General features: G+C 41.9%; 1 protein-coding gene across 2 annotated transcripts in view; it reads left to right on the top strand.

The window, feature by feature from the left end:
• pdlim2 (PDZ and LIM domain 2 (mystique)) overlaps window positions 1–12,514 on the top strand; it is a 36,405-nt gene that overhangs the window by 18,821 nt on the left and 5,070 nt on the right. For both annotated transcript variants that reach the window (XM_083912062.1, XM_083912061.1), the window contains exon 7: window positions 9,986–10,104. In XM_083912062.1, the coding sequence (XP_083768188.1) occupies window positions 9,986–10,104 (119 nt within the window). The remainder of the gene's footprint in view (window positions 1–9,985; window positions 10,105–12,514) is intronic.

Below are 12,514 nucleotides of genomic sequence, written 5' to 3'. Positions count from 1 at the left end.
AGGATCAATCCAAAACCACATAAAGAAAAAAAATACAAGAGTTATAGTGAGGCTGCATCAAGCAAACTGTTGTGGAGTAAACTTCCGCATTGGCCTACCAAAAGACACATTAGAAGCTGTGCTGTGGCTGAGGGCTCCATCAGCAAGTCTTTAGTAATAAACATGCTCCTGTCATAGCTGTCCGTCCAGGACGTCCTCACATGTTTGTGGTTTTTTTGCAGTCGCCCGTGCTCTCATTCTCCTTACCAATTTTAAATTCAGGCTTTTCTCTCATTTTTCTGATGTTGGAATCTGTATCGTCTTGTTTCCTCTGGGAGACATTACATTCTTTCGATCTCCTTCTAGTCCAATATCAACTTGGCCTTATTTTTAGGCATTTTTTTAACTGTTCGTTCAGTACGTATGAATTAAATTAAATTATCAAGCTACATATTTCGAGAAAACTGCAATTTGAGATATTTAATCACTGCTTTGTCCATCCTCTTTTCTTTTTTTTTAACTGTCTACTGGTCTTAAAGCTGATTTGGATTGCTTTCCCTGCCGTCTTTGCCAGACAGCTTCAGTGTTTACCATCATCCAGCCTAGGGGATCAGAGTTTTGGGTTTTGGCTGACCCCTTCCTCCCAGGGATTTCTACCCTGGTTTTAAAGTGGTGACGAGCCTCCCGCCGCAGTGCTGTGATTAGTGAGTGGAGTTCTTTCAGAGAACTCGGTAGGGAAATGGCAGGGAAGAGGCCTGCCATGGGCGCACTGTGCATTATGCTGGCAGGAACACAGCAGCCCAGTGAGTGCTAAGATGTGCAGCCTCCAAGACAAGGCCCTCTGTCCTGCCTGAGAGGTGCAGAGTCCTGCTGTATCAGGTGATCAGACTCTCTGAAAAGCTCCTAAAAGGCTTTTCCACCCATGTTTTGGCTCCCTGAGTGGGGAGAGTGGGATGCGCAACAGGATCCCCCATTTTCCAGGGTGTTGGATATCCTGAGAAAAAGCCTGTGTACAATAGTGGCTGTGATGGCACAGGCTGTGGAAGGCTGGTGCTGCTTTTTTTCCTTGCGTCACAAGGCCTGTCATTGTATGATGGTAGCTGGAAGAGACCAGGCTCGGGGTGGACACCAGGGAGCCTGCTGACATTCCCAAACTGTACTTAGGCCATCACACCACTCTGCTCAGCCCAGAGGCTGAAACACATCAATGTCAATTATGCCTCGTTATGGGGTTCAAACTGCACCAAACGGAACACGTGTGATCATTTGTCAGCATCTACAAAAGCATTTGACTTCAATGTACTTCATCCTCATTGAAAACTGTTGGCCTTTTCAGCACATTTTACATTATTGTGCATGTGCAGTGTCTTTGGGTGTACACAGTATGTTGTTGCTTTTCAAATTGACTAAACATTTTATATGCCCCACACCATAAACATTTGACCACATGAATTAATGTTTTTCAGGAAATGTATGCAGTACATTCACTGCTGTAAAGGGTAGTGTATTGATTAAAGTTAAATCATAAGATGTGGGTTCAATTCAGCCAGTTGAGTTACCTGAAGCAACAGTCCCCACCTACCAGCTTACCCTGACCTCTGACCACCTTTTAAGAGGAAAGACAAATATGAAGAAAACTAGATATAGATAGATAGATATAAAATGATTTGCTACTGCATGTTGGTGTTGGAAACCCCTTTTTTATTTATGATTGGCTTTAATGCACATTATTATATCTACTAGCCTTCCCCCATGACAAAAGGAGCAAAATCATCCTAGATTCCTGGAAGCCAGTCACGCGATTGTATCTGAACCGACTGGCCACCGTCATGATACAGAGCATCTGTTTATATCATCAAGAAATGACCACAACAGGATCTGTGTTGCGATGAGCAGGGCCAAAACCAAACTGCTTTTCATGAGACATGACCCGTCACTGGGCCATTAGGACCAGCCTCCATGTCTGGGTTTGCAGTTGAGGTTCTTGAGGGTTGCCTTAGTGGGCTGCCTGATCCTGTGCTGGGATAGGGTGGTTGCTTTATAAATATCCCTCCTAGTGTAAGATGGCCAGCTCCTGCTGGGTGACACCCGTGCAGGCGAAATTTTTCCTTTTTATTCTAAATTGGGTGGAGTGGCCTTGGCCGTGTGACGTATGTCACTAAGCTCTTTATCCAGAGCAGTATCCATCCATACATCCTTTATTCCATACATCTCTCTACCCGGTGTTCTCCTCGCAGCAAGATGGCCTGTACGCCAGCGACTGGATCCGTCCTGCTCTATTCTAGAGGTTGTGGTGGACTGGAGTGCAAAGCTGTGGTCATCGCTTTGGCAGAAATGACTTGGCATTCAGGAATAGAACTAAGTTTATGTTTTTAAATTGAGTCGAAATGTAAAATTTTATATTGCATGCACTGTTGGTTGTAGATTGTAGTACTGAGAAGGTCTTCAGGACTGGAGTTCAGTGCACCTCACCTGTGAGTGGCTTTCCCTCTTCCTCCAGCACTAAATACAGACATGCACATCTCTTCCTTGATGATGATGGCTTGGACTGATTTCAGGTCTGACATGAGTGGGGCTGTTTGGTTTGGCCAGTCCAATGCTGTGCTAAGCCAAGCCAGAGTCGAGGGAGCGTTGCTGGCCATGCCTATGATGGAGGGATATTTTCTTCTTCTTTTCTGCACAGCGAGCTCTGTGACTGGACAGTGTGAGGCCTTTTCACATGGACTCATAGCCGTTAAGCTTGGGGTCCATTGTGGACACTGCGCGGGCAGCATGCCTCTCCTCATCCCCACTGATTGATCAGCATGCCTGTGTTTTTCTTTCCCCTGGAGTGGAAAAGCAAACTGGGGAACTTTTGATTCCCCTTGCTTTCCAGGCCCCCGGGTGCACTCATGGGGACACCCGGCCCTGCAGGTTTTATGGGAAAATGTTGGCCAGGAGAGATGGGCCTTTTTACTAGTTGGTGCTGTTTACGAAGGTGGTTGAGCAGTATGTCAACATTCCAAAAGTTGTTGTCAAGGGAACGAAGTCTATAACTGCCCCTCGGTGTATTCATGCCAACAATAACAGACATGTCAGCATATATTTCTCTAGTTTTACACAGGACAACACCTATGTTTTAGGGTAATGGTTACTAGGGCTGCATGTGTCGCTCATAATTCAGTAAACTGAAGAATAATTTTGCTACATGAGAAAAAAAACATAAATGCATGTCATGCTGATATCTTAGATCTATGTTTTAGCCATTCACATAAGTTCCTGTTGAATTATGAGTATAAGGCTGTACTCCATTATAATGTATTGCATTATACTGTAAGTCTTATTACTACGTATGTTATACTGTATAGTTACTGTACCTCTGAAACCAGAGTGAGATAGATCAGATGTTTTCTATCTAATTACTGCAGTTGTGATGCCATCAGGCTCATTCACCATTAGAGCTCTGTCATCTTTATGAAGAGATTTTCAGGATGAGCTGTAAAAAGTGGTATCGCATAGACCCGACCTTCCAGCTCATTTTGAGCACACTTGGTTCAAATTTAGCTTTTCTTTGATTGTTACCGTCCTTTTATATCTTTATTTGTATGTATAAATATATATGAATGAGGCATCCGGACGACCATAAATTAAAAGTAGAATGAAGTCCAGCAATTTGAGTTCAACCATAATGAACTCCAGATGTCTAATGAGCTTGATGCGCTGCTCCAGTCGGAGCCTTGTGGGGAATTTAATAGGGATGAAAAATGTGTTGCTTGTAGCACCCTTCGTGGACAAATAAACGCTCAGACTCTTATTCATTCCTCATTGTCTTTGTCTTTTGGTGGCAGTGTGGGTTAGTACCTCCCTCAGACCACCTACACTATGATCACATGAGACGGCTTTGGCTTCTCTCAGAGGTCTAAAAGTATTCACTGTGCCTGCCATTACAATTCACACACTGAAAGGTTCATCTACATTTATCATGTGCTGAGCTGCAGGAATCCTGGACATTACAGTACAGAAAAACGTTTACCTGATGCTTTTGCCAAAAATTTCCATCCACTTGTAAACTTGTCAATGTGTCATTTTGCACAGATAATCAGTTAAGCTGAAATCATGAAAATTGTAGTCTCCCTGGCAGAAAGTTGGAAACTGAATGCCACTCTGTTTTAGCTGACAGAGACCAAAGCGCACACTATTACTGTGTACTCACAGTCATCCTGTTGTCTTCATCTCTCTGCTGCTCATTTGGCCTCTAATCTTGTACATATGGTTTATATCTGGAGCCTTCTGATGGTGTGTGGCCTTGGTGAACAAATGGAGAGAGGGGGAGGAATTAGCACTGACATCACAAAGATCTGTCATTTTATTCCATGTTATTGAATGCTGCACAGTGTAAGCCCGGGCCAAGAATTTATATGTAGAAGGCATTATAGAGGATTGAGAAGATTGAGCTCGACTCCTAAGGCATACTCCATGTTCTGCAGTATGGACTGGGTACTGTCTATGAAGAGTTTACCTCGATATTTTGGAAAAGTAAACTAAGGGTGCCCTAAGGTTGGAAAATGAGATCCTCTATACAGCTTATGTATATTAAAGGTCCCATATTATGCTCATTATCAGGTTCATACTTTTATGTATTTTCTACAAGATTAGTTTACAGGCTTTATTTTTTGTTTTCTCATACTCTGAAATGTCATAGTCTGAAATGCTGCACTTAAGCGCTTGTCTCTTTAAGCTCCCCTTCTGAAAAAGTCCAGTCTTCTCTGATTGTTCAGAGTTTCTGCATCTAGACTCTCAGCATCTCTGCACCGTCATTGCAACCGGGGAATGCTGGTAATGGCACAATTTCTGAATGCAGGCCATGTGCATTTCTCTGTGGATTGAGGATTACTTTCACAGTATTTATATAGCACCTCAGCCTGCTTTATAATAAAAAAATACATGGAGATCTCACTTTTTATATTATTGGACCTTTAACTTTAGACTTGAAAATACACATGCAGAATAGTGGAAAGGGGCTCGACACTTGAAGCAGCCTCTATAAGGCTACATTTAAATTTCAGGCAAATCGGGCACGAATAGCATTTTCTTTGCTCATGTGACAGACTTTTTCTTTTTTTTTTATCAGAGTAGTGTGGACACATCAGAATTAATTTTTTTCCCCATCCGATACATATATGCGACCGCTGTAACAACGGACATGTCGGAATTCATGTGTGTTTTTCCACATCAAACTTTAGTGAGTAGATCAGAGTGTTCCGTAGTTCCGCCCTTCTGTGCTTTGATTGGCTAATACTTGTTGCCTCGTGCATCCTTATGATTAATTCAATTCAATTTTATTTATAGTGCCAAATCATAACAAAAGTTATCTCAGGGCACTTTACAAACCAGGTTGGAAAGCTATGACATGATTGACAGTGACTTTGTTAGTCTTATTTTAGCTAAAATAGCTAACTATCTTGCTAACCCCATCTACTTTCATGCTACACTGTTACTATACAGCTACAATATTACAGAAAATTAGCCCAACATTGGGCTGTTGGCCAGCAGAAGTGCCAGTCCTTTTGCCTCACTCGGCTTTGCTGGGGAGAGCTGTTAGTCAGCAGCTCTGGGGAGCTGAGATAGACCTTCGCTTAACAGCTAGCAACCCCTTGCCTGTCTAAAATGTGACATTTGCTGTTTTTGTACTAACTGTCATTGATTACTTGTGAGGTATTTCAGGGCAGAGATACGTTCACACCATAGACAAATTTATCACAGATGTGGATCACTTCAAACATGAATGTGAACAGTCCAGTTCACAAGGTCAAGTTCAGATCTTGGGAAAAAATCTTAACTGAGCATTAAGCCCTGTAATGTGAACGTAGCCTAAGCTGTAGTCAGTCTGTACCCATCAGCCCACTGGTCTTGTCGTATGACTATATATCATTAGTTAGTCTGAGCCCTTCCATAAAGCAGCTGCAGTGGGATATGAGGCAATAAAAAAACGAAAGAATGTTAATGACATGAAGTTTTATATAAAACAAGTGTGTTTTTTTTTGTTACAGAATGTGGATACACTGATGCACCATCACTCAGATGTAATTACAAGACAGGGTCCAACAGTGACGGTGGATAAACTAGTAGGTTACTGTCAGCCTCAGGTCTTTGCTCAGGACCTCCACTGCTGCACACTGCTGGATAGGAAACGCTGCACACACTACTGATTATTACCTTGCCCAGGATGTCTGGTGTCCCCCGCCTCATTGTAGTACGGCAGTCATGTCTGTGGTGGAGAACGTGAATGAGCAGTTATAGCACTTTCTTACAGCAGTATCAAGCTTCCCAAAATAAAAGCTCCCCAAGGCATCGGCACTGTGCACTGCTGGCCCATGCCCTGTAATTGAAGCTGCAGGGTGGTAATGATGATGATGCAGAGTGGCTTGCTTGGAGCCAGACTGAAGGCTCCTCCACTGGCTCTGTCCCCAACGTCTCCCATGAGACTTGATCTGAAACAGCTGCCCTCACTTCAGTTCACCATTTCCTGTTTGTGTGTCTTGAAGTGGCCAATCGGACAGAAGCTTGTTCTTCTTATAGAGTGATTCTCTTGCATTTTTGACAGTTTAGCTTCCATTCTTCCTCCCATACTGGCCTTTTTGCTGGCCATAAGCCACTTGGTCATTCCTTTACTTAAATCAGATCATGACATTGGCTCAGTCATCCAAAAAGGCTTTTTAGAGCAGCATAGGACATTTTTTGTAAATATATTATATGAACAAATTTTAAAGACAGTATCCCTAATGTTTTTAAATAAATAAATAACTTAAAAAACTGTTTGGTAGAGCAATATAAAACTTCACAAGAGTTGCACACACCATATTGCGAGTCGAGCACGAGCATTGGAGGGCGGCGTGAGGCTGAGTGCAAAATTTTCCACGAGGGAGAAAAAGTAGATGTGCTACCAGCTCTATATCTGAGTTTTTTTATTTTCTATGTAGTTTTTTCCTTCTGCCAACTGTATGACTAATAATCGAAAGGCGTTTCCACACATGACTTCTGTTACAATTTCTGAACCATTTGAGTTTTGTTTTTGTGAACACAAACTAGAGCAGTTGGAAAATTGAAACAATGAGCAACATTCTTATGTTTTTTTGTCAAGAGAATAAGAGAAGTCATATCCAGATCTATCAAACCTTAACCATTCAAATCTGCTTTTATCCAAGTGTGCTGAATGATGAATTCCACTTGATCGTAATTGTTTATCAGCATATGGTAACACCTTCTAAACACTATATAAGGGCAGGTGTTGTGCAATTTGAGAGATGATTCCAAAAAAGGCTGTAAGGAGATGAACTTCAGCAGTAATGGAATCAACATACTACTAAATGAACTTAAACAAACTAAATGTGTAATTTTTCCAGTGTCAGTATTGGGGTTACAGAAAAAAATCCAAAACACGTTTCTAAAACATATATTATATGATACAATTATATGATATTCTTACATTTTTATGTTGTTTGACAAACAATTTGTGTACTGTGGAGGAAAAAAAAAATCTTCATACAATCTTCTCTTACCTGTTGCTCTGAGATTAGATGTGTGTAATGCTTTGATGGCTAACGATGGAACAGTAAAGATTTTAGAACAAAGATGTTTTGGGGAGCCCAGTTGAAGGCCAGCCGTGTCATGGTTACTGCTATAAAAGGCTGGCATCGGAGACTGCAGAGTGGATGATGGGGATGGGGCAACTGCTCTGGTGATGCAGACGTTTTTTGTTTTTTTTTACTTGCTAAGGTCAAGCTCAATCACAGCTGCATACTCACGGTCACAGTGGATCACTTGTGTGTGTGTGTGTTGTTTTTTTCTCCCTTTTCCTTTTGTTTTTCTTTACTTCATTGCATTCCTCCTGAGTCTCATAGATCAGAGATGTGGTTTTATCCATACTTCTCCTGCTGTTGGAGAACATGAAGATCCACATTTAGTCGCCAGACACTTATATAACATGGCTTGGTTTGCATTAGTGTGGCTTCATATGCACATACTGTGTGGCTTCAGTAGGACTTCCTGAAAGAATCCCTAAATCATGTATGTCTTTCAGGTATATGCCCTTGAGATTGGTTCACAGCAGGAGAGGACATGGATGTCTCCATTCTTGTACTCTGATGATATGGAATATGTGAACTTCTGAGCTTGCAGTTATTAGGCTGGCTTTATCCTGGGAGGAATCGCAGGGAGATGTCCCAATGATCATTCCTGGTAAAAGCTTCCTGGCACGCACCACTAATCTGCCCACTCACTAAGGAAAAAGAAGAGGAAAATTGGACTCAATTGAGAACAGAGACATTGTTCAAAGAGTTTCTGAATTGGAAGCGGGTGCTGGCATTGGACGCACAAATCTTTGACTCCATCAGTGCCACTGTGTCAGCCTTGAGCTCCAGCATCAGCTACAACTTGAGTCTCAGACGTGCACCAGTTCAAAGACCTGTGTGGAGACATTTCTGCCTTGGAGCACGACAGACACTGTGTAACACTGATGCCAGCTGGTGACGGCTGAGGAAGAAAAATTCAGGGAGCTTTTATTGTGAAAGTTGTACTCTTGATCTGTCTGTGGGCTGTTTGATTCACAGTCAGTGTTTCCCTGAACTTTGCACAGAAATAAAGTAATAGTTTCCCAGCAAACTGGAAGTTGTAAAAGTTTTACCAAGTCATTTTGTTAGAATATTGCAGCAGTACATGAGTATGCTTTCTGTGATCAGTGAGTGGTCAGTTTTACAGGTGGATCGATGCTAGACAGTGTTGTGGTTAAAAACAATTAGTTTGTTGGAATTCCTGACAGTAAAAGTGTCAGTGTTGAGTTATGAGCTGTGCAGACTTGGTCCAGGTGTGCATCTGCCTGAGGTCACTTTCACTAGTGGCGCACTTATGCACTAATTAAACTCAGATAAATCAACATCTGCCTGCAATGTTTTAACGGTTTATCCTGCCTTTGGTTTCTACTAAGAACAGCTACAATAAAAAATGTCTTTGGCACATCTGCTAAGACCTTATGATTGTGTACAGTATGCAAGTAGCGCCCTCTACTGTCAAAAGTCAAACATTGTACACTTAACAACTAAGACTTTGCTCACAGTTTCCTTTCTGAATTACGCTGTTGTTGTACAGTACTGTAAGTGTTCAGTTTGGCTGGATGATGTTTGGGCCTTGTGGAATGTCACTCCATGACGATGGACACTGTTTATAACTACCATGAATGATTGAGAGATTTGCACGGCATCTGGAAGCCATTGAAGTACATGCTGGCCTTGTCTTTCCCATCGGAGTCAGTGCCAAACATCTGTTGCCACATAATCTATCATCTATCAGCTGAGGGGCTGAGGTACAGCTATAGAATAAATGGTAATCAAGATTTTTTTTTTTTTTAAAGTTGATGTGGGTGTTGGGATTGTTGAGACTGATCAGCCCGTAGTAGAGGAATGTTGGGCGTGACTCATGCAATAGAAACTCAGGGCAAAAGCACTGGGCACCAAATACAATCTAACAATGACAGTGTCGTTTATTCTGCACTGAAAGAACTCCAGGTTTCAGTCAAAAATGTGATGAAGTAAAAAAAAAAAAAAGATCTGTGATGTTCCTCCATCTGGAGCTCACCTAAGCTACTGATAAATCTCACCCGTTTTGATCTTGACTGAATATATCCTACATAATGGTGTCAGAATTTGTTTTATTCCGACTTGTCTAACATTACAGTCTCCTCAGATTTAGCGCTTTCTGAAACAAAGACTCTACACTTGTTCAGTGCCAATATGCTGCTTTGGAGGAGCAGTAATCCAGAACTGCTGCTGGTGAACTCCTGCCTCTTCACTGAACATAGCTCTTTTTGTGATTCTTTTACAGTAACATTGCATCATGGTCTAAGCACTTGCGCACTGTCTCAGTAGATTCCCCAACTCTGAACTGCTTAGTTGGTTTCTGCTGCTGCAGGAAGGTTTTGACATGCATACTGACTCTCTCTTGCTTTCATTGTTGCTTTCCTCTTCCTCCACAGGAGTTCTCCCCTTCAGACTACAGAAATAACTCTGTGTCCAGCAGAACCCCGACCCCGCCAGGACGCTACTCACCCCATAGTCCCATTGATCGGGATGTGCCCATGTCTCCTCGACGCAGGTAAAGACTACTCATCACCAATAAAACACCATAGTTTATAGCAAAAGATAAGAATATTACAGAGACTGCTATGGATACACACCTATAATCTTTTTAGTTGCATTTTGTGTTGCTTGCTAAGTGTTTTAGTTTGAAAAGTGGCCACAACATGCGGAACTGCTTATATATTTTAAGTGTAAAGCTTCCAGGATGAAGTCGCATCTAACAAGAGTCATGCAGCACCATCTATAGGCCAGTAGGGGTTGACACCGACAGATTCAAGCCTAAGAAATCAACGTTACATGGTCCTGGCTTATAGCCTTTTCTTACACAAAATAAAAAACAATCAGAAAAGAACTAAGTATGAACTGGTACTTGCAGTATTAAAGGTGCTGATTCAACTGTGTGGTAATGTTTGAGGTTGTAGTTCTTGTAACTGAATAGTTTTCTGGAAGTGTAATCTCTAATAACACAGTGGTATCTACTTACACCTATAAGATGGTTGAATCAACAGCTCTCGAATTGAAATGGTCACCATGAGCCTGACAAAAGTAATTTTTATTGCAGGGATATTGTGTTGGATTACATAAGGGTTATTTCAGTGGTTAGGATATTGCAGTATCACCCATATTTGGAATTCATCTGGTCTCCAGTCTCTTCTGGAAACATTCCTTTGTATATTTGTAATTATTGTTTCTTCCTTTCAAAAGTCTGTGTGGATAGGCAGTTGAAAGTGTAAATGGCCTGAAAAGTCTGTCAAACCAAAGCATTAATTTAGTGTACAGTTGTTAAGTCAGCTTGTGAATTCACTGTGGTGTTGCAGCTGACATTGGGTGCGTTGAGCTGTTTGCAGCTGCACTCTGAGTCGACAACTACATATGAACTTTCAGCCTTTGGGGAACACTACATTGGGTCCACCACCTGCACTGCAGTTTGCTTTGTCCTGCTTCACCCGCTCTGATGAAGTGATGTTGCTGTAATTTGACTCGGTTCATAGCGTGCAGGTGCTGCCCTCTGAACATTTTTCTGATTCACTTACACTCACCAATGTTTTTTTGTCTCAGAGGATTGTGTGAGAAAAAAGAACGTTTTCATTTCTGCTGTGTCCACTCTCTTGGTTGGAGAGCCTGGTGCCTGTGTTTTCACAGTGCAGGGTGGTTAACTTTGGCCCCAGTTCCCCCCTTGGTAACCACAGCTAGTGATATGACGTGTCAGCAACTGCAGTCATAACCAAACATATTCCAAAAAAAGTCTGATTCTACTTCTCCCCCTGATTGGCCCCCAGTCTGGAGCCCCCAGCCTGCCCTGCACACCAAACCTCTCCCTGCTCCTCCCCAGCCAATCACAGACTAAGTGACACCCATTTACCCACCCCTTCATGTTACATGTCCAATGAGCTTCAGCACAGAGGCACACCTTTCAGTCAGACTCTTGTTTTTCTGTCTCGTCTGCTTTAGATAGAGGTGTTTGTTCTGCATCCAATATAGTTTTGTGGTCTCTACAATAGTGTTAAAAATACAGGGACAGTTACTGGAAAGAATAGTGGCGCTCCCTTTCTTTGTTCCCTCTTTCTTTCTTTTTGAGGTGAGTCTTGTCATTTTGAGTTTTGGTATTTGGATTTCTTTTGTCAGGATGCACTGACCTTTGGTTTAGGTGTTTTACTGCATATAAGATGATTTGAGAAATATAGTTGGAATTTGGTAATGGCTGTTATCCTTGATATGTTTTGGCTACGTCCATGTGCTACAGTATGTCTAGATCTTTATCATTGCAGCTCTGTGCCAAGTCCGGGTATGGAAACCAGCAACACATTCATCTCAAATGCAGACATTTAGTTGTGAGAACATTTAAAAGCACACTACTAACTGCCTCCACTGCAAATCCATGTGCAATGCTTGTTCAGATGCATGCTGTCCCCACTCACCCTCATTTCTCTTGTTTTCCTCCCATTTGACCCTGGCTTTCCGTTTGTTTTGAGAATGTTATATATCAAAAGGGATGGTGAGTGAGGCGAAAATGAAAATGTATTGCTGAGGGTGGAGCTGAGCATGTGGAGAACTTGGATGGTGTGCTTTAGAGGTCTGTTTTCAATTTGAACCATTCAGTGATCCAAAGGAAAGGGTCTGAGCGTTTGCCTCAGTCACATATTTGTTGTCTTGTCTGTTTGCCATCTCGTGTTTCAACTATGTTCATTTAGCAGGAAGTATGAAGCTTAAATGCAGGCAAGAACAATACACATACACAGCCATTCTTAAAGCTTATAAACCCTGCAATATGTACAAGAGAAGTCCATAATTATCTGGACAGTGACACTGTTTTTTAAGGTATCATCTTTCTTCATTGGAATTTAAATATAATGTATTTGAGATTACAGTGCTGACTTTCAACTTAAATCGCGTTTAAGACTCATTGCCCTTTTCATGTATAATCC

This window comes from Echiichthys vipera (genome assembly GCF_963691815.1).
Source record: "Echiichthys vipera genome assembly, chromosome: 4".
NCBI classification, from domain to species: domain Eukaryota; kingdom Metazoa; phylum Chordata; class Actinopteri; order Perciformes; family Trachinidae; genus Echiichthys; species Echiichthys vipera.
Note: the sequence above shows the minus strand (reverse complement) of the source record. Positions and strands in the feature narration are given on the sequence as shown.